General features: G+C 54.9%; 2 protein-coding genes across 4 annotated transcripts in view; one reads left to right on the top strand and one right to left on the bottom strand.

The window, feature by feature from the left end:
- Positions 1-15,225: 15,225 nt before the first annotated feature.
- Positions 15,226-17,159, bottom strand: HES2 (hes family bHLH transcription factor 2). Its single transcript, XM_036256939.1, has 4 exons — positions 17,033-17,159; positions 16,856-16,951; positions 16,518-16,617; positions 15,226-16,433 (listed from the first exon to the last, which is right to left on the bottom strand). The coding sequence occupies exons 1-4, from the start codon at positions 17,075-17,077 to the stop codon at positions 16,177-16,179; spliced, it is 498 nt and encodes a 165-aa protein (XP_036112832.1). The 5' UTR covers positions 17,078-17,159; the 3' UTR covers positions 15,226-16,176.
- Positions 17,160-21,303: 4,144 nt separating this feature from the next.
- Positions 21,304-26,603, top strand: part of ESPN (espin) — a 30,118-nt gene continuing 24,818 nt past the window's right edge. For all 3 annotated transcript variants that reach the window (XM_036257510.1, XM_036257512.1, XM_036257511.1), the window contains exons 1-2: positions 21,304-21,597; positions 24,442-24,635. In XM_036257510.1, the coding sequence (XP_036113403.1) occupies positions 21,304-21,597; positions 24,442-24,635 (488 nt within the window). The remainder of the gene's footprint in view (positions 21,598-24,441; positions 24,636-26,603) is intronic.

The raw sequence follows: 26,603 nt of genomic DNA, 5'->3' as shown, positions 1-26,603 counted from the left end.
TGTCCTAAGACTCCCGAAACACCGATACACACACCCTTCTGTTCATAGCAGCATTGTTTACAATAGCTAAGATCTGGAAGCAGCTCAAGTGCCCATCAGTAGAGGAGTGGATAAAAAAGCTGTGGTACATCTACACAATGGCCTTCTCTCTCGACCTGCCAGGGTTAGCGCAATGCAATGAACTACAGGCACATGCTGGTAGGAGTGAGGGGGAGCATTGTAAGGGAGCAAAATGCTCCAGATCTCTGGTTGCAGCCCAATTGATTTGCAGAGTGTTTCCCCAGGTTACATGTTGACTTAGGTAATTATTTCCTTGAGATGGCGCCTCTGCTGACCATACAACCAAACTTTTTACAGCGAAGAGACATCAAAGATAAAAAAATAACAAATCCATCCTCGCCTGGGCTTCCTTGCCCATTATCCTCTCGGGGTGGTCTTCCAGCCCTGTGACATGCAAACCTTATCTATTCACATGCAAACAAAACATTCAGTTCCAAACAGGTCAGTCTTCCTACCCTCCAGGCAAACCTGTCTGTCCACACACACTTTGATCCTAGGCTGGCCAGGTGACAAGAATGCATATCACCAGGTTACATTTTGTTCATCCACCAAACCCCCATCCCTACACACAGTGGAATACTACATGGCTGTAAAAAAGAAGGAACTCTTACCCTTTCCAACAGTATAGAGGGATCTGAAGATTATTATGCTAAGCAAAATAATCCAGTCAGAGAAAGACAAATACCATATGATCTCACAAGTGGAAACTAATGAACAAAATAAACTGATGAACAAAATAGAACCAGAGGCATGGGTACATGGAACAGACTGACAGCTGTCAGAGAGGAGGGGGTGGGGGGCTGGATGAAAGAAGGTGAAGAGATTAGCCAAAGTTCATATATGTATGCCCATGGACACAGCAGTGGGGTGCAGGCCGGGGGGACGGGGTGGGGCAGGGCTGGTGGAGGTGGGCAAAGGAGGAGAAATGGGAGACATCTGCTATAGTATCAACAGTAAAAGATTAAATTAAATTAAATAAAGCGTGCTTCTTCGCCAACTCACACCAGGGTTACTTACCATTGCAAATCGGGATAGAGGAGAGTTTCAAGAAACCAATTACAGTGGTTCATTTTCCAAATCATGGGATCATCTCTAGGCATATTTGGTTTCTTCTCTTTCTTCTTCCATATCTTATTGTTTGGATCATGGGATCATCTCTAGGCATATTTGGTTTCTTCTCTTTCTTCTTCCATATCTTATTGTTTGGATCATGGGATCATCTCTAGGCATATTTGGTTTCTTCTCTTTCTTCTTCCATATCTTATTGTTTGGTTGCCAAGGCTTGACCATATTCCTTCTAATCGACTTTTAATGTTATATTTTCTTCTCCATTATCACAGTTATCACTCCAGTCAGCTCTCATGGTCTCATTCCAGACTCTTCGGAGCTGCCTAACCAAATCCCAATGTTACAACAACAACAACGAAGAAGTGGTCTGGGGTGGAGCGAGGAAGTGGGCCCCATGGCAGGAAGTAGATAAAGTGTGTTTCTTAGAGAACCACAGAGGAGTTCTTGCATTTTCATGCAGTTTGACCATCTTTGCCTCTTACTTGGAGCATAGAGACCATTTAGACCTAATAAAACGATCAATATGCTTGGATTTAAATCTCTCATTTGCTATTTGTTTTTTTGTTTTTTTTTGTTTTTTTTAATGTTCTTTTCTTTATTGATTTTAGAGAGAGAGGAAAGGAGAAGGAGAGAGAGGTAGAAATATCAATGAGAGAGAACATCGATTGGCCTCCTCCTGCACGCCCCCCACTGAGGATTGGGCCCACAACCTGGGCATGTGCCCTGACCGGGAGCGGTGGATGCTCAACCACTGCGCCACACTAGCTGGGTTGCTAATTGTTTTTCTATTAGTTCCATCTACCCTCTACTCTTCTGCCCTCTTGTGGATTTTTTCACTGATGCCTCATCATCCCCACATTTGCTCCTTCACTATACCTGTGCTCTGCCAGCAGTTCCCAAGTTCCCAACGTGGTCCGTGGACCCCTGGAGGGAGGTCTCTAAAACCCTTTGGGGGGGGCATGAGAAAAAAAGATTCCTCAATTATACCAAAATGTTATTTGCCTTTTTCATTCTCATCCTTTCACAAGCACAGTGTTTTCCCAGAGCTACGGGACATGCGATTGACACTTCGTGATGGGTCACTACTTGGAAGATCTGCGTAACTCGGTGAACCGATATTTTCCAGACGACTAATGCAGGACGTTCCATAATCACATGAGGGTGGATCAATGCGGTTTAATGCAACAGCATGAAAAAGTAGTTTTCGATTCTGCATTGCAGCCCACCTTTAAGACACTTACGCTTGCCCGGCAGTGTGGCTCAGTGCTTGAGAGTCGGCCCTGCACCAAGAGGTCGCCGGTTCGATCCCCGGTCAGGGCACATGCCCAGGCTGTGGGCCCTGTCCCCAGTGGGGGCCTGCAGGATGTTACTTTCTCATCAATGTTTCTCTTTCCCTCTCCCTTCCTCTCTCTGTGAAATCAATAGAGAGGGGAAAATGGCAGTGGAGTGAATGGAGCTACACAGACCATCCCCCAGGACCAAACTGGATTCACAATGAAAATAAAGACAAATCGCCTGGTAGGCTTGCGAGGACGCGAGAGGGGCCGGGAGCCCACGGTCTGCAGCAGCCTGGGCGGGGACCAGCGGACTCGGCAGGAAGCTGCTGGCCCTCGGCAGGTGCCACAGACTCAGCCACCCTTGGCTGGGAACAGCGACCTCGGGTTAAAACTCCCAGGCGGCTCCATGCAGAGTCCGGACGAGGCTAAATTGGCAGGAGCCACTCACCTTGGGCTCCGGCAGAGGGAAGGCAGACTGGACTGGAACTGTGTGGGGACACTCGGGATTTGGAGGGTGCTCAGAGCTTTTGCTGAGTGCAGCCAGGCAGGAATGTGGTCAATTACTCCTTCCCAGGGCCCTGGGGAGAGGCAGCGGCCCCTCCCTCGGAGATTCAACCCCACCTGGTGGCCATTGAAATGCTAATTGAGGCCAATTAACAACCAGCATCTGCCCCACCCTCGGGAAATCTTACACTGAGCACCTGAGGGAGTTTTTTAGGCAACTGAGAAATCAAGGTTCTTCAGGTGACCTCCACTAATAGCCTCCAGGCAAAAAAAAAAGCTAGAAGAAAGTTAAGAATTGACAGTGGTGGTTAAAGTGGGTCCTCCCTGCCTCATCCAAACCCAGGAGAGGGAGCCACAAACAGCAGAACACCAACACCCCCAGGGAAAATTTGGCAGACTCCAAAGCCCACTGTGATAGCCAAAATGGTGAAAAACAGAAACAAAAGCCAAATGAAAGAACAAGAGACCTCTACCGAAGATGAGATAAATGAGGTGCAGTTAAGCAAGTTAACAGAACTAAAATTCAGAGCCACAATCTTTTTTTTTTTTTTTTTTATCCTCACCCGAGGACATTTTTCCATTTTTTTGTACAGATAGAGTGGGAGGGAGAGAGAGGAAGGAGAGAGAGAGAGAAACATCGATGTGAAGGGACACATCGAGTGGCTGCCACCCGCACGACCAACCAGGGCCGGGGACAAACTGCAACCGAAGTACGTGCCCTTAGCGGGAACCGAACCCGGGTCTCTCTGGACCCTAACCGCTGAGCCAAACTGGCCAGGGCCAGAGCCACGATCTTGAGGAAGCTCAACAGCATGTGTAAGGACATGAGCACCATGAGTAAAGACATAGAAATGTTGAAAATCAACCAGTTGGAAATTTAAAATGACATATCAGAAATGAAAAACACATTGGAAGGTCTAAAAAGCAGAGTAGAGGAAGCTGAGGACCGGATCAGTGAATTAGAAGACAGGGTAGAAAAAATCAACCAATCAGAAAACCGAAAGGAAAAAAACATTAAAAAACAGGAAGACAGCTTAAGAGAACTGTGGCACAACCGGAAACGTAATAATATTCGCATCATAGGAGTCCCCGAAGAAGAAGAAAATGAGCAAGGGTTAGAGAATATATTCAAAGAAATCGTGACAAAAAACTTTCCTAATTTGGTGAAGGAAGAAGGCATTCAAGTTCAAGAAGCACAGGGAGCCCCAAGTAAGAAGAACCCAAACAGGTCCACACCAAGACACATAGTGATCAAACAGCCAAAAATTAAAGGCAAAGAATCCTAAAAGCAGCAAGAGATAAGCAACAGGTTACCTACAAAGGAAACCCCATAAGGCTCTCAGCTGACTTCTCACAAGAAACACTTCATTCAAAATTATTTGGAAAGTCAAATAAAGAGCTTCCCAGACAAAAAAAAAAAAGGCTAAGCGAATACATAAGCACCAAACCAGCACTGCAAGAAATGTTAAAAGGACTGCTGTAATTAGCAGGAGAAATAGGAAGAAAAATAGAACCACACTAAACAAAAATGGCATTAAATAAGTACATATCAATAATCACCTTAAATGTAAATGGATTGAATGCTCCCATAAAAAGACACAGAGTAGCTGATTGGATAAGAAAGCATGACTCATCTATATGTTATTTACAAGAGACCCACTTCACAAAGACTCACATAGATTGAAAGTGAAGGGATGGAAAAAAATCTTCCAAGCAAACAGAAAGGAAAAAAAAGCTGGGGTAGCAATACTCATATCTGATAAAATAGATTTCAAAATGAAGGCCATAACTAGAGACAAAGAAGGCCACTACATGATATTGAAAGCATCTATCCAACAGGAAGATATAGCCTTGACAAACATATATGCACCCAATATAGGAGCACCAAAATATATTAAAAATCTTCTGCAGGACTTCAAAGGAGAAATCGATAGCAATACAATCATAGCAGGGGACTTCAACACCCCGCTGACATCACTGGATAGATTCTCTAGACAAAAAATTAGCAAGGAAACAGAGACACTAAATGAAGCACTAGACCAAATGGATTTAATAGATATCTACAGAGAATTACACCCCAAAACTACAGAATTCACATTTTTCTCAAGTGCACATGGGACATTCTCAAAGATAGACCACATATTAAGGCACCAATTGCAAGAAGAACATACAAAGACATTCGGAGACATGGAAGCTAGTCTTTAATAGCTTGTTATTAAACAATGAATGGGTCACCGAGGAGATCAAGGAAGAAATCAAAAACTTCATGGAAACCAATGAAAATGAAGACACAACAACACAAAATCTATGGGATGCAGTGAAAGCAGTTCTGAGAGGGAAGTTCATAGCACTAAAAAACAAGAAAAATCTCTAACAGACTATCTAACCTCACAACTTAAAGAACTAGAGAGCAAACAAAAAGAAAACCCCAGAGCAAGTAGAAGGAAGGAAATAGTAAAGATCAGAGCAGAAATAAATGACATAGAGACCAAAAAAAAAAACAAAAAACAATTCAAAGGATCAATGAAACAAAGAGCTGGTTTTTCGAAAAGATAAACAAGATTGATGGACCCTTAGCTAGACTCACCAAGAAACAAAGAGAACCCAAATACACAAAATCAGAAATGAAAGAGGAGAAGTAACAACTGACACCACAGAAATACAAAAGATTGTTAACAACTACTATGAACAATTATATGGCAACAAATTCGACAATCTAAGCAAAATAGACAAATTTCTAGAAACACAGAGTCTCCCAAAACTGGACCAGGAAGAGATAGAAAACTTGAACAGAAGAAATTGAAGATGTAATCAAGACTCTCCCAGTAAACAAAAGCCCAGGCCCAGATGGCTTCACGGGGGGAGTTTTACCGAACATTCAAAGAACTAACACCCATTCTCAAACTATTTCAAAAAATTCAAGAAGAAGGAAGACTTCCAAACTCGTTTTATGAAGCCAGCATAATTCTAATTCCAAAACCAGAAAAAGACACTACAAAGAAACTACAGGCCAATATCCCTGATGAAACAAAATCCTGAACAAAATACTAGCAAATCGGCTCCAGCAATACATAAAAAAAATTATCCTCCATGACCAAGTGGGATTCATCCCAGGGATGCAAGGCTGGTACAATATTTGCAAATCAATAAACATGATACACTACAAAAATAAAATGAAGAATAAAAACCACATGATCATATCAATAGATGCTGAAAAAGCCTTCGACAAAATCCAGCATCCACTTCTGATAAAAATGCTCAGCAATGTGGGAATCGAGGGATCATATCTAGACATAATAAAGGCCATATATGAAAGACCTACAGCCAACATCATACTCAAAGGGCAAAAACTAAAAACATTTCCCTTAAGAACAGGAACAAGGAAGGATGCCCACTTTCGCCACTCTTATTTAACATAGTACTGGAAGTCTTAGCCACAGTAATAAGACAGGAAGAAAAAATAAAAGGGATCCAAATTGGAAAGGAGGAAGTGAAACTGTCATTATTTGCAGATGACATAATAGTATACGTAGAAAACCCCAAAGACTCCATCAAAAATTTACTAGACTTAATAAATGAATTTGGCAAAGTAGCAGGATACAAAATTAATGTCAAGAAATCGATGGCATTCTTATACACCAAGGATGAACTCACAGAAAGAGAAATTAAGAAAACAATCCCATTTACCATTGCAGCAAAAAAATTAAGATACCTAGGAATAAACTTAACCAAAGAAATAAAGGACCTATTCACAGAAAACTACAGGTCATTGAAAAAAGAAACAGAGGAAGATATAAAAAAGTGGAAGTACATACCCTGTTCATGGATTGGGAGAATTAACATCATTAAAATGTCCATATTACCCAAAGCAATCTATAGATTCAATGCAATCCCCATCAAAATACCAACAGCATACTTCACAGAACTAGAACAAGTACTTCAAAAGTTCATATGGAACCAAAAAAGAACTCGAATAGCCACAGCAATCTTGAAAAGGAAGAACAAAGTTGGAGGGATCACATTACCAGATTTCAGGTTATACTACAAAGCCACCGTAATCAAAACAGCCTGGTACTGGCACAAGAACAGGCATATAGACCAGTGGAACAGAACACAGAACCCAGAAATGGACCCAAGGCAATATGATCAATTAATATTTGACAAAGGTGGCAAGAGCATACAGTGGAGTAAGGACAGCCTCTTTAATAAATGGTGCTGGGAAAATTGGACAGCTACATGCAGAAAAATGAAACTAGACCATCAACTTACACCCTACACAAGAATAAACTCAAAATGGATAAAAGACTTAAATGTGACTCATGAATCCATAAAAATGCTAGAAGAAACTGTAGGCAACAAAATTTCAGACATCATAGCAGCAGAATTTTCACTGATACATCACCTAAGGCAATAGAAACAAAGGAAAAAATGAACACATGGGACTACATCAAACTCAAAAGCTTCTGCAGAGCAAAAGATACAATCATCAAAACGAAAAGGCTACCCACTGTATGGGAGAGCATAATTGCCAATGGTATATCAGATAAGGGGTTAATTTCCAATATATAGAGTGCTCATACAACTCCACAAAAGGAAGACAAAGAATCCAATTAAAAAATGGGCAGAGGAACTAAATAGACACCTCTCCAAACAGGACATACAAATGGGTAAGAGACATATGAAGAAATGCTCATCATCACTAATCATCAGAGAGATGCAAATTAAAACAACAAGGAGGTATCACCTCACACCTGTCAGAATGGCCACCATCAACAAATCATCAAACAACAAGTGGTGAGGGTGTGGAGAAAAGGGGACTCTAGTACACTGCTGGTGGGAATGCAGACTGGTGCAGCCACTATGGAAAAAATATAGTGTCACCTCAAAAAATTAAAAATTGAGCTTCCATTTGACCCAGTGATTCCACTTCTAGGAATATACCCTAAGAAGCCTGAAACACCAATCAGAAAGAATATATGTACCCCCATATTTGTAGCAGCACTATTTACAATAGCTAAGATCTGGAAACAGCCCAAGTGTCCATCAGTAGATAAATGGATAAAAAAGCAGTGGTACATATACACAATGGAGTACTACGCAGCTGTAAGAAAGAAAGATCTCTTATCCTTCGAGACGACATGCAGGGATCTGGAAAGTATCATCCTTAGTGAAACAAGCCAAACAAAGAAAGACAAGTATCATATGATCTCACTTATTTGTGGAATATAATGAACAAAACAGTCTGAGGAATGGGGTAGTCCCAGAGACGTGGAAGTGGGGTACAGACTGACAATCCCCAGAAGAGAGGGTGGTGGGGGAGAGATAAACCACAGAACTTATATGCATGTATGCATGAACAGTAGACATGGACAACAAACTGGGGACAGGGCAGGGAGGGAGAGGGAGGGGGCAATCAGTGGGGGGGGGGAGAAATATCTGTAACAAAAATTAATTAATAAAAAATAAATTAATTTTAAAAAATCAATAAAGAAAAAAAAAGACACTTATGCTTATTGAGTTTTGTTTCGTTTTTTTTTTAATCCTCACCCGAGGACATTTTTCCATTTTTGGTTCAGGTAGAGTGGAAGAGAGAGAGGAACAGAGAGAGAGAGAGAAACATGGACGTGAAAGGGACACATGAAGTGGCTGCCACCCACACGACCAACCAGGGCCGGGGACAAACTGCAACTGAGGTACATGCCCTTAGCATTATCCGAACCCGGGTCTCTCTGGACCACACGCCAACGCTCTAACCGCTGAGCCAAACCAGCCAGGGCGCTTATTGAGTTTTGATGTAGTATCAAAGAAAAGCATCCACAGTTTTCTGAAAAGAATATTAAAATATTCCTTCCTTGCCCTGGCCGGTTTGGCTCAGCAGTTAGAGCATCAGCCTGAAGATCATAGAGTCTCGGGTTCAATTCCTGGTCAAAGACATGTACCTCGGTTGCAGGTTTAATCCCTGGCCCCAGTAGGGGTCCTGTGGAGGTGGGGGGCAGCCAATCAATGTGTCCCTTTCACATCGAGGTCTCTCTCTTTCTCTCTCCCCCACTGTATCTAAAGATAAATGGGGAAATATAATCGGGTGAGGATTAAAATGTGTACATATATATATATATATATATATATATATATATATATATATTCAGATTTTCTTTACATACTCCAACCCAAACACCGCATCACAACACACTGGGTGCAGAGGCAGAGCTAGGAGCGCAGCGCCCTTTCTGGATGCAGACCGCAGACCTGTGCAAACTACGGAACAACGCCCTCTTCCTCCCGGTACTTTCCTTGTGGAAAACATGGTCCTTACTGGAAATTGGCTACATATGCTAACCTATCATGCATGTGTTATTGTTATTTTTAAGGAATTAATAAACAGTTTTTCAATTTCTGTTCTAATTTTATTGTAGTAAATATCAACAGATATAATCCACATAGAGTTGACTTTTTTTCCCCTCTGTTGATTTTAGAGAGAGATAGAAACATGGTGATATGAGAGAGAACATCGATTGGCTGCCTCCTGCATGCCCCCCACTGGGGATCAGGCCCACAACCTGGGCATGTGCCCTGACTGGGAATCGAACTAGCGACCTCTTGGTGCAGGGTCGTTGCTCAACCACTGAGCCACATGGGCCGGGCTGGAGTTGACTTTAAAACGTCCTTCAGCAATGGTTAACTGGAAGGTATACAAAGTGCATCTGTGTCCTGGGGCTGCCGTAACAAAGTACCACCGACTAGAGGGCTTGAAACAATGGAAATGTCTTCCCTCGGTCCTAAATCAAGGTGTCTGCAGGGCAGGCCTCCCTCCAAGGCTCTACGGAGGACCCTTCCTGCCTCTTCCAGCTTCCGGTGGCTCAATGTCTTCCTTGGTTTATAGCTGCATCACCCAATCTCTGCCTCTGCCTTCACATGGTCATCTTCTCTCTGTGTCCCTGTGTCCTCTCCTTGTTTTGTAAGGACACCAGTCATTGAATTAGGGCCCTCCCTAATCCAGTGCGACCTCATTTTCTCTAAATTACATTGGCAATGACCCTATTTCCAAATAAGGTCACATTCTGCATTTCCAGGTGGACATGAATGTTTAGGGGGACACTATTCAACCCACTAGATCTATCATATTGATAGAGTGAAATGCCCTAAACAGGGTGATATACCAGGAAGGAAGGAAATACGAGGAAATAGCGGATGGAAAGGGGAACTAGCCTCACCCCCACAGATCAGCATGACCCCTCAGGGTCTGCACCACCTCCCCTCCAGGCCACTGGGTAGTAACTGGAGTTATTACAGAGCCCAGCGAGGGCATGCTGGGCCTGATGATGGGAGGAACCAACCCCAAAGGGGCTGCAAGGTCTCGAGAGAACACAGGACTGCAGCCGGAGGGTGCTGAGTCAAAGAGAGCAGCAAACAGAGACAGGGTGGCAGCCAGGGAGGCCTGACTCAGAGAGCTATGGAGATCACGGAGAGAACCTGGCATCCGAGGGGCAAAGTAGACGGGCAGCCAGCAAGGGCGCTGCCCAGTCTACACAGTTAAAGGAGATGAGGGATGGACGGTCGGAGACCTGCGGCAATGCTCCAGTGAAAGGCAACAATCCCTTGCCTGCCTCCCGTACCCGAGACAGGGGTCAGACCCAGAACCCACTGACTGAGGAAGGCGGGGTCCCCAGAACCGTGCCACCTGAAGCAAATGTATATAGTAATGATTCCCCCAGCCTTCCCCCAGAGAAACCTGCAGCACTTATTTGGATGACTGCCCAGGACCGGTGGAATGTGCAAACATTTCCAGGAGCGTTGGACATAGGGTTTGAGTTCACATGATCTTTGGAGAGCCAGAGTGTCATCACGTGTCCCTCTTAAAATGGGGACCTGATGGAGGCCAAGTAACAAGTGGAGTCTTGGTCTTGTCTGGCTCACAATGGCCTGGCCATTGGATTGGCTCAGTGGATGGAGTGGTGTCCCATGGACGGAGAGGTCCCGGTTCAATTCCCAGTCAGGACACATGCCTGGGTTGTAGGCTCGATCCCCAGTAGGGGGCGTGCAGGAGGTGGTCCATTGATGTTTCTATCTCTTTCTCCTTCTTCTTTTCCTCTCTCTCTAAAAATCAATACATTTTTAAAAAGACCCAAAGGAGCCCTGGGAGGTTTGGCTCAGCAGTTAGAGTGTCAGTTCATGAACCAAAGAGTCACGGGTTCAATTCCTGGTCATGGGCACATACCTTCCTGTCCTCGGTTGATGTGTCTTTCTCACATCAATGTTTCTCTCTCTCCCTGTCTCTCTCTCTCTTTCCCTCCCTCCCTCCCACTCAATGAAAAAATATCCTCGGGTGAGGATTAAGAAAAAAGACCAGCCTTGACCAGTTTTGCTCAGCGGTTAGAACGTCAGCCTGCAGACCAGAGAGTCCCGGGTTTGGTTTCTGCTAGGGGCACGTACCTTGGTTTTGGTTCATCCCTGGCCCCAGGTTGGGGTCATGTGGGTGGCAGCCAGTTGATGTGTCTCTCTCACATCGATGTTTCTCTCTCTCTCTCCCTCCCACTCTCCCTCCCGCTCTGTCTGAAGATAAATGCAAAAATGTACTCGGGTGAGGATAAAAATAAATATATAAATAAATAAATAAGTAAATAAAGACCAGAGGGGCACACTGCAGCCTCATTTAATTGACAGTCTGGTTCCTGTGACCACCGGATGGGTCCCAGAGGACAGCCAGCAGCTCACTCCTCACGTTGTACCTTCAGTTGCAGATGTGGCGTCTTTTGTTTCCTTAGGGTCGGCGGTAAACACACAGACGCTGACCGTCCTGAGCATTCATAGGCATACAGTTCAGGGGTCGTAAGTACATTCACACTGTTGTGCCACCATCGCCACCGTCACCTCCAGAACCCTGCTTACCTTGCAGAACCAGAACTCTGTCCCTGCGGAACACTAGCTCCCCACCCCGCTCCCACCCACCCCCTGCCCCCGGCACCCCCATTCTCAGATGTGGGGCTTTGCCAGAGCAGATTAACCTGGCCCCGGGAGAGTGGGAGTCAGAACCCCCGCAGGTGGGACCTGGAAATCTGCATTTCGCGAGCTTCCCAGATAGGTGTGAAGGGGGAAAACTTGCTGTCAGTGATGACACCGTTTGTCTAAATACATGTCGTCTTTCCCACAGCTCACAATGCAGGGATGAAGACGAAGGCATTTATCTGCTGTCATCCGAACAGAGTCCACCCTGGACATGTGGATTTTCCGTGAGGCGGATGAGAATGAAGTCTGGGGCTGCTGGGGGAGCAGGACATAGAGCGACAGAATGTTCTGGGAGCAGACGGGAGGCTGGGTTGTCACCAGGAAGCATTTCGGTGCACCTGTACCCGGTAACCTGCCTCGAGAGCCTAGGATGGGACCCCAGTCTGCAAACACCCTGGTTTGATGCGACTTACATTTTTGTTCTGAGTATTCACTTTCCTACGAAGTCTGTAGTCATAATTTTATATTAGTTTTCTTACAGAGGGCCTCAGTCTGTAGCCCCTACAACACCTGGACCTGCCTCTGCTTGCCGAGGTCGAGAATGGTTGCTTGTTCTCGAAGGACTTTGTCCTGGGCTCCTGAACACCAAGACAAAACCAGCAGGGGCCACGTACTCAGCGTGGAGTCTCCCTCCTTGGCCGCCAGCCCAGGGAACCCCTCATTGACCAGTGGGGTCCTGCAAGCCCCGACGCGGCCCTGCTCCCTGCTGCCCTCCAGTGGATCTCCAACGACAAGACACCGCACACGCAGGCAGGGCGTGCCCCCAGGTACCTTTCTCACGCTCCTGAAACCTCTCAAAGCTTTGTTGTAGCTGCTCTAAGCGCCTGAGGCTTCGCCAGGGCCGCGCAAACCTCACAGTGAAACTAGTTGCTCACCGGAAACCCGCAGCAGGTGGTTACCTTCGCCCAGACTTGACAAGCCCGGGCAGCTCTCCGTGGGGCAGCTCCCCAGCTGCACCGAGATGCGGGCACAGGCGCTCACACACTCGCACCCCAGAGATAGGCCCACACTGGTGAGGGGCCAGACAAGAAGAGAGAAACCAAAGAACTTCTATGCATATATGTAGAACCGATGGACACAGACAACACTGTGGTGAAGGGGGACATGGGAGTGGGGAGGAGGGTGTCAAATAGGGAAAATGGAGGGACATCTGTAATTTTAAAAATCAATAAATTAAGTATTTTTTTAAAAAAAGAAAGCCAGCCCTGGCCGGTTGCTCAGTGGTTAGAGCGTCCGGGTTCAGTTCCCACTAAGGGCACGTACCTCGGTTGCAGTTTGTCCCTGGCCCCGGTTGGGGTTGTGTGGGTGGCAGCCAGTCGATGTCTCTCTCTCTCACATCGATGTTTCTCTCTCTCTTCCTCCCTCTCTCCCTCCCGCTCTATCTGAAGATCAATGCAAAAATGTCCTCAAGTGAGGATGAAAAAAAAAAGAAAGCCAAGGAAATAGCAACACTGGACCGGCTAGAGCAACCTGGTGTGCTTTTTAAAAATAAATCTCACCTGCCTGGTGTGGCTCAGTGGACTGAGCGTCATCCCATGGACTAAGAGGTTCCGGTTCGATTCCCTGTGGGGCACATGCTGGGGTTTTGGGCTTGATCCCCAGTGGGGGGTGTGCAGGAGGCAACAGATCAATGTCTCTCTCTCTAAACAAATCAATAAAAACATGTACCTTTTCAAAGTTAATCTGGCCTTGATGTTTGGAGTTTGGAGTGGGAGGTGGCTGCACCGGATGGGGAAGGCCCCTCTACCTCGCCACCAGCTTCAGAGTGGCCCCTCAAAGCTCGGTGGGGAGGGTTCTGCGGAGCCCAGGGTCTTCCCAGACCTGGTTCACTCTGCTCCCGTTCCAGAGAAGCCAGTGGAGACTCAGCCTCAGCGTCTGCACTTCACATGCAGAGCAGAGCAGTTAGTAAATGTTTACTAGAGGAGGTCTCCTTGGCAACCGCTCTTTATCCTTGATCATGGAAAGGAGGTTTGACCTCTCGAATTAACTGATGCCAGGGGCGTGGGTGAGGCCTGGCTCCAGCCTGAGCCACACACAGCTCAGTGCTCTGCTTGTCCTTGGGTCACTGGATCATTTCACCCACTGGTTTATAGGGAACATGGGGCCCTTTTCTCAACCAAGCGTGATATCCAGACAGTCAATCATGGGGCCATCGCAGAAGGGGCATCACAAGAACCGGCCATTGAGCATCATGTGGGCCTCGTTAAGTCTCATGAAATGCTCCTGAGTGAGGTAGCCTCCCTCCCACACAGAAAAAGCCCGACCGATCCTGGGCTCACCTTTGGCATCAGACAGGGCTCTAGGAATACCAGGGGAGCTGCCAGGAGAAGGTGGGTGTCTGCAGGTGCCCTGTGCAGGAGGGTGTTGGCTTCCCTATTTCACAAGCCCCGTCGGAGGGCTGGCCGAGGCCCCTGGGCAGCTTCTGCACGTCCCTGCTGGGAAGCCAGCTTCTTGTCTCGGGCCCAGAGCCTCACCTGTCTGGGCCTAGCTCAGCTTCCTGCCAGGGCTGGCTGGCTGCCCAGCTCAGGTGCCCCGGAATGCCTGACCCTGAGTCACTGGCCTATCTACACACCTCCTCCCTGACTGTTTGCTTTATAGCTCAGTTGAGGTCAGGTCAGTGAGAGTCGCAGCGCCGGGGGCCCAGACGGAGCTCAGAAGCAAGGGCCGGCCGGTGGGAGGACGGGGCCTCCGGACAGTCAGCGCTTACAGAGTTTAAACCTGCACTGAAGGTTCTTGCTCAGAGGAACGAGGAGCCAGCCCGCTGGGTGCTGGACGTTTCCAGGAGGAAACGGTGCGCTTGGAGGTTACCTGCCCCTCCTCCTCTCCTGGCCGCTCAGCAGAGCAGTCCCCAGACTTCGCGCACTCTCGGGGGCAGGAGAAAGGAAGCAGAAACTGCCTTCCCTGCTCTGCACGCCCTCCCCCATTTGTGTCCCCCCCCCCAGAGGACAGCCCTGGGGGGGCAGATGTGCAGTGATGTTAGGGGCCCCTGGGTAGGAGGTGAGACAAAGGCCAGGCTGCCCAGGGCTCAGTACATCACGGTCTGGTCACATCACCCGTTCCTTAGTGTTTACTGAGCACCCCACCATGTGCCCAGTGCCTCACGGCCGAGAGGTGCCCTCAGCCCCGGCCCCGCCCTCCAGGAGCTCACAGTCCAGCCAGCTGGGCCCACAGGTCGGGTAGGACAGGACAGCTCGCCGAGGGCTCACCCTGCTGTCTTAGCAGTGACTTCTTCCATAACACCTACAGCTTCCCACGTCGTGCCAGCCAAATCATTGCCGAGGTCATCATGGGTCTAGTGTCCCCCTGTCCCCAGCAAATCTTCTTGCCCCTAGTGCCCTGGTCCCTAGCACAGGCTGTTGGACTAGGCACTGAAGGACGGGCTCCCACCTTCTCAAGGATGCTCAGCGAATCCTCAGGAAGTGGTGGGAACGTGACCAACAGTGGGGCTCCCACCTCGTCCAGGGCCCCGACCCCTGGGACCCTCAGGCCCCTCCCTGAGTCTTCGAAGGCTCTCCTGACCTCCACAGGGAAGAGAGAAACGTCCTAAGAACAAGCTGGTTTCAGTTACCCGTCCTGAAGAGCAGCCAGGAGCAGCGGGCAAGAGAACGAGGAGAGGCGTTCTCTGGTCCTTCACCTGCCGTCATCCCTTGGACTGCCGCTGCTCCGTGACATGGCCCATGCGCACCGCCCATCTGTCTCTGTGCCGGGCCCCCTTGAGGCCACGGGGCACCCTCACTTGTGTCCCACCACTTCCTCACACCTGGCACATAAACCAGATTAAAGTAATGTTGGGGAAATGAATCCTCCCCAAGCCCACCTAGCGAAGCCCCTCCCCCCCAACAGCACAGACACTGGCTGCCACCAGTCTCTATAATTAGAGGCTTTGGACAGGAAAGCCCAGGAGGGGAGGGGATGGCCCCCGCCTGCAGAGCCCCTGGAGTCACGGCTTCTGTCCGCCCAGAGGTTCCCGAGCAGAGCTGGTGAGGAGGCCGGCCCAAGAAGGGCTGGGAGGGCAGTCAGAACAGATGCCGCACCTGGCTCAGGCGAGCTCTGGCCTGGCCCACGGGTTGGCACCAGCGCTGGGACAGACGTGTCTTCCAGCTGAGTTCCCCTGGCCTTCAGGGTGCCACACAGATCACAAACATCCGGGCTGCGGGCCTGGCTCGGGGTGCTGGGCTGACCCCTTGTGGCGGGAACAGCAGGTGTTAGCAAGAGCTTCCTCGGTCCCCAGGGGCAGTCAGCAGGGTCCGGGACCGGCCGGGGACTACCAGGGCCGCCAGAGGCCAGGGCCGCGGGGAGGCGCGGGCGGCGAGGGCACGGGGGCGGCCGGCGGGGCGGGCGAGGGTGGGTGGCAGGAGTCCTCGGTGCGCCCGCCGTCGGGGGTGGCGCCGGCCGCCCTGCGCCGCAGGTGCTCCAGCAGGCGAGCGCTCAGGGCGGGCTCCAGGACGCGGCAGGCGGGCAGCAGGCGGCTCAGGCGCGCCAGGCAGGCGCCGTAGCCCTCGCGGTAGCTGTCGGAGGGCGCTGGGGGCGGAGAGGCGCGTGAGGCGGGGGCCAGGCGCCGGGCGAGGCGCGGGATGCGGGCGGTTCCGGGGCTGGGTCACTTACTGGGGGTTGTCGCCAGGCCGGAGGACGCAGGCAGCTCCTGTAGGAAGCGCACGGTCATTTCCAGGATGTCCGCCTTCTCCAGCTTCGAACAACCGGAGCTCTGAGACAGGCCACCAGGGAGAGTGACAGAGAAACGGACAATCGGGACAGATCTCCGGCAGGCTGCGGGAGCAGGGGGCCGCATGCCCGGCCGGCGGAGGGCGGCTGCCGGACTAGCCTCCCGGGCTCGGCCTCCGCGCCGCGCGCAGCCTCCCGGCCAAACCCTGGGTCAAAGGCGATCGGCCCCCCACCGTCCTCGCTGCGCGCCCCAGGCCCCCGCCCGGCGCCCCGGCACTCACCTCCCGGCCCAGCAGCGGCAGGATGAGCCCCTTGAGCTGCCTCAGGCTCTCGTTGATGCGCGCGCGGCGCCGCTTCTCCAGCAGCGGCTTCAGGCTCTGCGCGCGGGCGCGGGGACCGGGGTTACGCGGGCCGCAGGCCTCGCCCCCCGGCTCCAGCCCCCAGCCCCCGGCTCCTACCTTGCGCAGCTCCCTCGGGTCCCCGGCCCTGCGAGGCAGCCCCATGCTGGCCGGGGAAGCGGCGCTGCTGCGCCAGGCGCGTGGGAAACTGCGCTGCCGACCCCGAGAGGAGAGCCAGACCCGGGGGGAAGCGCTGGCGGAGAGCGGCCCGCGCCCGCCCCGCGGCTTTAAGGAGGCGGCGTCGCCCGCCCCGCCCCGGCCCGCCCCGCGGAGTCAGGCCGCCTGCGGGTCCCACCCCGCGCCTTTGTTCCTGCCCCGGGCAGGAGGTGGGGGCAGGGGGAGGCGGAGGGCAGAGCCCCAGGGATCTCGCTCCAGCCCTTCGCGTCCTGTCTGCGGCGGGGTCGCGGGCCCAGGGCGCCCCCCGAGCCCCTTTAGGGGGTGTATGGGCGCCAGGGCAGCCATCACTGCCCTGACCCATCGGGCAGGAGGGGCGCGCGCATGGGGCTAGACTTCGCCTGGCTGGGGCTGGGGTCCCTCCTCATCCAGCGCCGCCCTCTTCATTCATTCGGGCTCAGAGCCTCCTCTGAGCCCGGGCCTTAGCTTGGGCAGGGGACCAGGTGGGGGCAGGACCCCAAGGCCCAGGACTTAGGGAGCTCCCATGCAGGTTTCTACTACCAGGAGGGACTTGCCCCACCAGTTGCTCTGCGGACAGAGGGTCTGAGCAGCAAGGAAAGAGACCCACAGAGAGCTCTCAGCTTGCTCAGGCCTTGGACAGGGCTCTAAGGACTCCACAGAATCCTAGGGCGGCTCTCTGAGGCAGGGGTCATCTGGTTCCCCGGCCTCGGTTTTCAAGGGGAAAACTGAGGCCCAGAGAAGACCAGGCCACCCAGGAGCCCTCAGAGCTCATTTTAATTTCAACTGGCATTAGGTCCGTTCCCACCCGCGGGACAGGCGCAGCTCACGTGACGGCCAGGAGGGGAGGTTCTGGGTGCGGGCTCGGGGCGCCTGCTTTGGCCCCAGCGGCCGACGGGCCCGCCTCCTCACCGCGTGGCGGTTGGTGCAGCAAACTGGCTGGGCGTCCCCCGCCCATCTGCTCGGGGCAACGGCCACCCCGGGAAACAGCACTGCGGATTGCCCGGCCCACCCGGGGGCGCAAGAGGGTGGGCCTACCCAGCCAGGCCTGGAGGAGGCACGCTGGGCGGAGCCAAAACAGGCGCTGTTCGGGGGCGTGTTGGACGTGCCCACACCCCGTCACCAAACCCCATCTCTGGTCCCATTCCGTCCAGTCCTGCTGCCTGGTGCTCCCCCAGCAGGGCCCGAGATGACCAGTGTGCCCGTGAGAAAGGGCCCCCAAGCAGCTTGGGCAAGAGGCAGCTCTGGCCACCTGAACCTGTCTGGCACGCAAAGGGCCACCTGGCCACCTTTTATGGAGTGAGCCAAGTGCAGGGCTAATCGCTTTTTGTCCCTCACCTCCATTAACCCTCATAACAGTCCCAATGATGAGAATAAATCAACACATTTAACCGGACAGGGCCTGGAGGTACCTGAGTCCCTGTCCCCCTTGCATCTTCGGGCCCAGGTACCTATAAGAGCTCAGAAAAGGACGTTGTGGAGCACCATTTGAAGACCTGTGTGGGGAGCAAACTCCCTTTTCAGTGCCAGTTACCCCAGGTTTTTTAGTTTGTCCTCCATTCTCCCCTTGCTGTGAAGGACTGTGACCAGGGAGCACACACACCATTGCTTTCCCCTGAAGGATGCTGGGGCTTTGCTGGTTAACTGGAGGAAGGACTAGTTTATAATCTGGGGAACTTGGTGTAGGTAAGTCAACTGAGTGTGCAGGGCATGTGAGGCCAGGCTTTAGGGAAGGTGGGGCCACCTGGGGACACAATCCACCCCTGGTCCCTGCCCGTGGGTTTGGGGAGAGGTCTGAATGGGCATTTTCCACCAGACTGTCGGATGGCCTGAGCCCAGCAGAAGGATGAGAGGAGGTCTCCCAGGGGGAGTCCCTAAGGAGATATCTGGAGGGTGGGAGGCAGTGGGGCTAAAACAGGCCCTGGGAACATCAGGTGCAGAGGGAAAGGCAGGTGTGGAGGGAAGAAGGTGACCTTTCACCTTTCCCCTTACGTTGAAAAACAAAACAGCCCTGGCCAGTTTGGCTCAGCGGTTAGAGCGTCAGCCTGCAGTCCACAGAGTCCCTGGTTCGGTTCCCGCTAAGGGCGTGTACTTCAGTTGCAGTTTGTCCCCGGCCCTGGTTGGGTTGTGTGGGTGGCAGCCACTCGATGTGTCCCTTTCATGTCAATATTTCTCTCTCTCTCTCTTCCTCTCTCTCCTTCCCGCTCTGTCTGAATATTAAAATATGGAAAAATGTCCTCAGGTGAGGATAAAAAAAAAAGAAAGTAAAACCAAACAAACCTCCCTGTGCCTCAGTTTCTCCAGCTGTAAAATTGGAATAATGGTTGTGCCTGTCTCGTAGCATCCCTGTTGGGAGTAAAAATGAGAGTGAAGATTGGCACAGTACCCGATAAATGGCAGGACTTCTGTAAACATGTTCTTGCAAGTGGGGGCTCTGGCCAGGACCCCATGAACCTGCAGGAGCCCAGAGAGGACAGGGGAGGTCTGGATCGCAGCCGAGTCCGAGTGGTGTCCTCGGAGGAGTCTAAGATGATCAGCAAGGATGGGCGCACACAGGTGACTTTTACAGAGAAGTCCCTCTTGGTGGGGGAGGGGCTCCGGGGCCTCTTGCATTGCCAAACACCACAGTAGCAGCCCATCACCCAGACCTGGCTCCCAACATGACAAAACCCTGTGGTGTCCAGGACCAGGGGAGCCACCTGGGGAGTGAAGGGCATGAATTGCAGGACGTGATTTTAGTCATGGAGGAGGCAGGGGGAGGGTCGCCCAAGACAAACCATTTCAGCTCTTTCCCCCTTGCAGCACCCCTGCCGCTCTCGGGCCTCGGGGTGTGCCTGCCACCGGATGGGCTGGAGAAGGGCAGCTCCATGGGCATCACGAACCAGCCAAGGTATGGAGGTTAGGACTCCTCCCTCCCCTTGTCCACAAACCCGAGTGGCCACGGGTCCCAGGGAGGGAATAAGGCTGGTGTGGCCAGGTGGAAGTCACTGGAGGCCCACCCCACCACACTGGCTCAGCGGCTCTGGTGTACAGGGCTTCTTGGAGCTCGGAAGGTCATCACAGTGCCACCGGGTGGCGGCCCAGGGAATGGTGTCCGTGGCAGCCCCAGAATCCCACGCTTGGACTCCCACTGTTCCTGGAGGCAACTTCACTCTGGGACATTGAGCACGGCCCTGTGCCGCTGGCCCGGTGCTGGGAAACAGCCCCCCCCCCCCGCCAGGCCCCCCTGGGGCTCCAGGGAGGGGTGGGGTGGGGGCAAGGCAGAGCACAGACTGTCTCCAAGTCACAGGATGTGCTCACTGCACTCCCGCAGCCCCCGCCCTCTGGCAGCTCTCCCTGGTGTCCCTGGGGCTGTGCCTCCCTCCGGCTCCCAGGAAGCTTCTGGCCGTGCAGGCCGGGTGCTTTGTCCACGTGTGGTCTGCTGGCCAGCTGCCCTCCTGGAGCCCCGCTGAGCCCTCTGTGTCGGGCCCTGGCCCCACGCTCCTGGTGACTGCTCTGCGCACCTCCCCACTGTCCTCACCCGTACATTCCTGCTTTCCCGCTCCCCATTCGGCGCCCTCAAGATCACAGTTAACTCCTCCCACCCAGACAGCAGCTTCGGGGGCTCCCTGAACCCACCTCTCTAGATCCAGACACCTGAGCCCCCAGGCCTTCCCGTCCTTCCCTCCTTCGCCCTCCCGCCCTGCTGGAGCTCTGAGAGCAGTTCTTGGGGTCCGGTGGGGCTCAGAAGGGCTGAGGGCCCAGCACCAGTTGCACCCACTGGGGCCTAGACCCAGAGCACAGGGGACTTGGGCCTGCTCCTGCCTCGGGCCTCTGCCCTTGCAGTCCCCCTGCCTGGAACGCCCCTTTTGCCACTCAAAGCCCGGCCCAGGGCACTTCCTCTGATGGGCCTTTAGGAGTCAAGTCCCTGGCCTCCCGTCACCTGGCGCGGGGCGGTGCGCGGCCAGGCTGGGCGGGACGGAGGCGGTGCGGGGGGCGGGCCCGAGGCTTAAGCCGGGTGCCGCGGGGCCCGGGCCCAGAGCGCAGCGGAGGCGGAGCGGAGCGAGAGGCAGTGCGGAGCAGAAGCCGGGCTGGCCGCGCTCCGCCTCCCAACCCTCTGGGCCCCGACGGCCGCGCCGCGGACTCTCCGGGTGCCCGAGGACAGGCGCATGGCGCCCTGGGGAGCGCGCTGAGTGCTGGGCAGAGCTGCGGCCGGCACGATGGCCCTGGAGCAGGCGCTGCAGGCGGCGCGGCAGGGCGACCTGGACGTGCTGAAGTCGCTGCACGCTGCCGGCCAGCTGGGGCCCTGGATGCGGGACCCCCTGGACGCGCTGCCGGTGCACCACGCGGCCCGCTCCGGCAAGCTGCACTGTCTGCGTTTCCTGGTGGAGGAGGCCGGCCTGCGGGGCACGGCGCGTGCACGGAACGGCGCCACCCCAGCCCACGATGCCGCTGCCACCGGCCACCTCGCCTGCCTGCAGTGGCTGTTCTCGCAGGGCGGCTGCAGAGTGCAGGTGAGTCCCCCCACTCCCTGGCTGCCCAGGGGCTTCCTCCCGGACAGAGTTCTGGCCTGGACCCAACTGAACCTGTTCCAGAGCTCCTACCAGAGGGATGGGGGTGAGGTGGTCCGGGGTTTGGAGTGAGTACCAGGACAGATACCCGTCTAGTCTTGGCCGGTGATGATGGAGAGACAGAGCGGATGGAGCCCAAGTAGACTAATATTTAAACTGGGGGTGGGGACAAAGCACTGGTCCAGGGAGTCCTGGAGGGTGGGGAGGGCACCAAAGGCCTCCACACCGAATCAGAAGCCCATGTCCTCCCGGATCAGGTCTAGAGGGAGGCGGGCAAAGTCTTACAGCCCACCCCAGGTTGAGAGGCAGGTGTCCCCAAGGTTAGGGCATGGGGAACGGGTGGTGGGCCCGGTAAATGGGTAACTCCCCAGCCCCTTCTGGCCTCCCAGCTCCAAATTGCCTCTCCGGCCCAGCCCAAGTCCCCCTGCCCCGAGACCCCGCCTGGTCCCAGTGGCCCCACGCTGGTGGAACCCTGGCTCCTCCTGAGCTGGAGGAGGAGGCAGCTCAGGCTCCGATGAGTAGCTCTCCTACTCCCAACAGGCACTAGGCCTGGGGGCCCCGGAGCGCTCCCCCCTCCCTGGAGCTGCCAGTCCATCGAAGCACAGACAACAAACCCACAGGCTAAGAAGTCGACCAGCACCACCGAGTACTGCTGCCCTATGCGGTGGGGAGCATCAGGGGGCTGCTTGGGCGAGGTGGCCATAGAAGGCCCCTCTTTGGAGTGGCCTCCAAGAGGAGCCCTGGCTGGGGAGAAGGAAGTGGCCAGGTGATGAGCAGGCAGTTCCAAGCTCGAGGAACAAGCCGTGCGGAGCTCCGAGGTGTACACATTCTTGTCCTGTTGAGGGAGCAGCAGGAAGGCGAGTGTTGGAGTAGCGTGAGGATGGGAGAAGCCACCAGAGCCAGGGCCCAGAGGGTCTCAGGCTGGAGTCAGGCACTTGCAAGATACTCTGGTCATTGGGGAGGGAGGAACCAGACCTTTGAGCAAGACCATTGGGGGGTTCACTGGATGTGAAAGAAGAGGCAGAAGCCACTGAGCTGGCTGTCTGTGCCCTAAGGATGGCCAGACCCCTGCCCCCCTTTTTGCCCTCAGGATGGCAAAGCCCCACCACTTCTACCCTTCCTGGGAGGTGCCCTGGCCCCTTATCTCCTGGCTCTGTTATCAGAGTTCCTGGCACGTGATATATGCCCACTGTTTCGGGAGGTGGCATGCCTCCCCGATCCCAGTGTCCAGTCTTGGCCGGAAGCCTCCCTAGCCGCTGCAGAGGAGGTAGGAGAGCCGGTGGCCTTGTGCCCAGCTTATCAAACCTCCCGCCCTCGAGCCCAGCAGGCTTGGGCACCGGGGGCGGAAGTGTGTGCGGGGGGAGGGTGACCTCGATCCTGGGCCCGCTCGGCCCAGAGAGATAAGCAGATTTAGGGTGCAGGTCACAGCACGTGCGGCTCCTGAAGCCTCCGGGACCGGCCAGAGCCCATGAGCCTGGGGTCCTCTGCTTCCTGACACCCCCATCCAGAGGCCAGAGCCAACAGGATCCCCCTGGAGTGTCAGACCCCCAGTCCCCAAGGCCAGGAGGATTCGAGGGCCTTTCTCAAGAGCTGGACTCACTTCCCCGTAGTCCTGCCTGGGTCACCTCTAACCAGTGCTGTCCCCCGAATGAGACTTCTGTCCTGCCTGGGCATTCCAGCACAGAGGGGTCTCAGTGTCCTCCCCTCTTCCCTGCCTCACTCTCTGCCTTATTCTGTGCTCCCTGCCTCCTTCCGGGCTGGCGACCTTGCCCCCTGCCCCACGGCCTCTGTGCCTGACCGGCCATGCCCTGGACCCCGTGCCCTCCATCCCTCGTTTCCTTTGACGGTTCTCACAGGAACCAGAGGCTCTCTCCTCCGGCCTCAGCCACACCTGTCCCCAGGGTGCCCTCTTTGGGAAGAGGGGCTTCACGCCCCTGATTCTCGTAACCGGTGCCCGCCTCTCACCACTGCCCGGGCCCAGCCCCCTGCTCATCTCTGCCGCCCCGTGTGCTGGGCGCCCGTTCTGGTCTAGAACCCCTGCCCACTCTCCCAAACCGGCCGGCCAGCCTCTGAGTCCCGACTGCTGGGTATCATTGTCCTCCTCACCCAGGGCACGTGGGCAGCACCCCACTTCGCCCTCCGCAGCAGACACGCACACCTGGCTGTTCATGAGGACGTATTCGGCACTCAGGACCATTGTCCCGCCGCCTCTGGGTGCCGGCGAGGGTCTGCCACCATCGGCTGAGTGCCCAGGCCCTGTCCACCGCCGCTCAGGCAGCCTGTTTTCCTGGCTGACGGCAGCCCGTGGGCTGGGGCAGAGGAGTCCTCTTCACCGAGCTTGGGCTGGGGGAAGAGCAGGAGTCCGGAGGCCCTTCCCACGAGACACCTGGGGAGGGGCAGGAGGCAAGGATCGGATGCAGAAGGTGCCCCCACAGTCCTGATGCCAACCTGGTGCAGCCCCAGCAGCCCACCCTTCCTGGCCCAGCAGCTCTCGCTCACTGATTCAGGTTTCCCTGAGCACCCGGTGTCGGGCGCGGGTCTTGGCCAGACGCTGGAACTCCTGCTGGGACAAGGGTGCCACGTCCCGAAAGCCTACTATGTGTGGGCATTTCAGTCACCACTGCAGTTCTCAGAAAGCCCACCGGGGATGGCTTGGTGGTGCCACTTACGGAGTGACGCTCGAAGAGGACCAGTTAGGGGCCCATGGCCAGCGGGAGGCAGGAAGTGGACTGAGCCCGAGATGGGAGCAGGACAAGACTTTAAGACTAACAGGCTCTCCTTCCACAGGACAAAGACAATTCTGGTGCCACAGTCCTGCACCTGGCCGCCCGCTTCGGCCACCCTGAGGTGGTGGACTGGCTGCTGCGTCACGGTGGTGGGGATCCCACCATAGCCACAGACACGGGCGCCCTGCCCGTCCACTATGCTGCCGCCAAAGGAGACTTCCCCTCCCTGAGGCTTCTCATCGGGCACCACCCTGAGTAAGGACACCCCTCTGCGGGCTCTCTGGGGGGGCCGGCCAGGGCTGGGGGATGCTTGAAGTCTACCCCGCCTCTCCAGCGTTCTTGGGGAGTGGCCGCTCCTGGGGCCAGAGACAGCTCCTACCAAGCTGAGGGTTCTCCCTCCTGGCAGGCTCGCTGCTGTTTGTCCCAGAGCCCCGCAAGCACTGGGCATCCAGCCCCAAATCACCTGCTCCCCCCGGGGTGCTCGCCGGCCCGCAGCAGCGGGCTCCCCCCGGGGTGCTCGCCGGCCCGCAGCAGCGGGCTCCCTTTGGGGTGCTCGCCGGCCCGCAGCAGCGGGCTCCCTTTGGGGTGCTCGCCGGCCTGCAGCAGTGGGCTCCCTTTGGGGTGCTCCTCATCCTGCAGCAGTGGGTTCCCTTTGGGGTGCTCGCCGGCCCGCAGCAGCGGGTTCCCTTTGGGGTGCTCGCCGGCCCGCAGCAGCGGGCTCCCTTTGGGGTGCTCGCCGGCCCGCAGCAGCGGGCTCCCTTTGGGGTGCTCGCCGGCCCGCAGCAGTGGGTTCCCTTTGGGGTGCTCGCCGGCCCGCAGCAGTGGGTTCCCTTTGGGGTGCTCGCCGGCCTGCAGCAGTGGGCTCCCTTTGGGGTGCTCGCCGGCCCGCAGCAGCGGGCTCCCTTTGGGGTGCTCACTGGCCCGCAGCAGTGGGCTCCCCCTGGGGTGCTCCTCATCCTGCAGCAGTGGGCTCCCCCCGGGGTGCTCGCCGGCCTGCAGCAGCGGGCTCCCCCCGGGGTGCTCCTCATCCTGCAGCAGTGGGCTCCCCTCAGCTCCAGCAGAATTTCCGGCTCTGCTCATTTGCAAGGCTGATCTAAATGGGGGGGTGACAAGAGCCTCTCCTGGACCCCGAGTCAGGAAGGCGATGGAGGAGAAGCCATGGCAATTATCCAATGTGGAGGGAGAGGGCTGCCCGCCCAGATCCCCACCCCACCTCTAGCCCCAACAGCCCACCCACCAGGCTGTCCACAGAGCAGCCTGTTTCCTGGGGCCCCTCGGCCCATTCCCACTCCCAAGGCGCTGGGGCTCCCAAACCCCCAGGGGCCCTCAGTCTGAGCAGTGGGCTGGGGGCCCCCCAGGTGAGTCGGGGGCAGGTCCTGGGGGAGGCAGGGAGCCAGGTCTTAGGTGCAGCTGGGGGGACAGGAGTCCGGGGCAGAAGCCGCACAGACACTGCCAGGGGACTGGGGCACCGGTGTGCGCCTGGGACCTGACAGATGGGGTCTCCGACCAGTGGCCTTTGTCAGTCCAAGTGGGTGCCTAGGATATAAGCAGCGTCAGAGGGCCCAGCCTAAGGATGGCAGCCACCAGGTGAGAGGTTCCATGTACTGGCTTCTCCCCGAGGGCACCTGCCAGGCCACTGGCCACCAGGGAGCAGGCAGGAGGCTGCTGGCCCCATGGGCTCAGGGCAGGGTGGCTGGCACTTTGGCGCGGATGTAGGGCATCTCTAAGACCCCAGCGGCCTGCAGTGGTCTCGCTCAGCGAGAGGTTCCTGGCTTGGTTAGTGGGAGACCAGCAGACAGGCCGCCCTCCTCGGACCAGGGGTTCTTTTCATAGCCGTCCCTGCCGGGGCCACTTGGTACCTGTGAACTCTCTGCTCCGGACACGCTGAGGTTTGGGCCAAGTCAAGGGCAGTGGGATTTAGAGTAGGAGCCAGAGACGCTGGATCACAGGCTCCCGACCTGGCCCCGTCAGCACCCCCGGGGGCTGAGTCCCGGCCTCAGACTCAGGCTGGGGAGCAGCACCTGTGACACGCCCCACCCCCACAGAGGTGGTTCTGATGCTTCTGTCCCATCACCCCACCTAATGCAGAGGACACAGAGGTCCGGGGAGGGGAGGGGCGGGCTCTGGCCACCCTCCCACACCAAAAAGCCAGGCTAGTGGCGATGCCAACTTAGCCCAAACTGTGACCCGGGAGGGCCCCTAGCCGCCCTGGAAACGCTGACG

Source organism: Molossus molossus, unplaced genomic scaffold (assembly GCF_014108415.1).
Source record: "Molossus molossus isolate mMolMol1 unplaced genomic scaffold, mMolMol1.p scaffold_m16_p_12, whole genome shotgun sequence".
NCBI classification, from domain to species: Eukaryota; Metazoa; Chordata; class Mammalia; order Chiroptera; family Molossidae; genus Molossus; species Molossus molossus.
The sequence above is the reverse complement of the archived record's forward strand: the minus strand, read 5'-3'. Positions and strand labels throughout refer to the sequence as shown.

Excerpts from the sequence above, each read along its gene's own strand:
- HES2 (XM_036256939.1), bottom strand. The coding sequence starts at position 17,077 with ATGGGGCTGCCTCGCAGGGCCGGGGACCCGAGGGAGCTGCGCAAG. Across the intron at positions 16,618-16,855 it reads TGCCGCTGCTGGGCCGGGAG|AGCTCCGGTTGTTCGAAGCT; the intron begins GTGAGTGCCGGG and ends GGCCTGTCTCAG. Across the intron at positions 16,434-16,517 it reads CGGCCTGGCGACAACCCCCA|CGCCCTCCGACAGCTACCGC; the intron begins GTAAGTGACCCA and ends CTCCGCCCCCAG.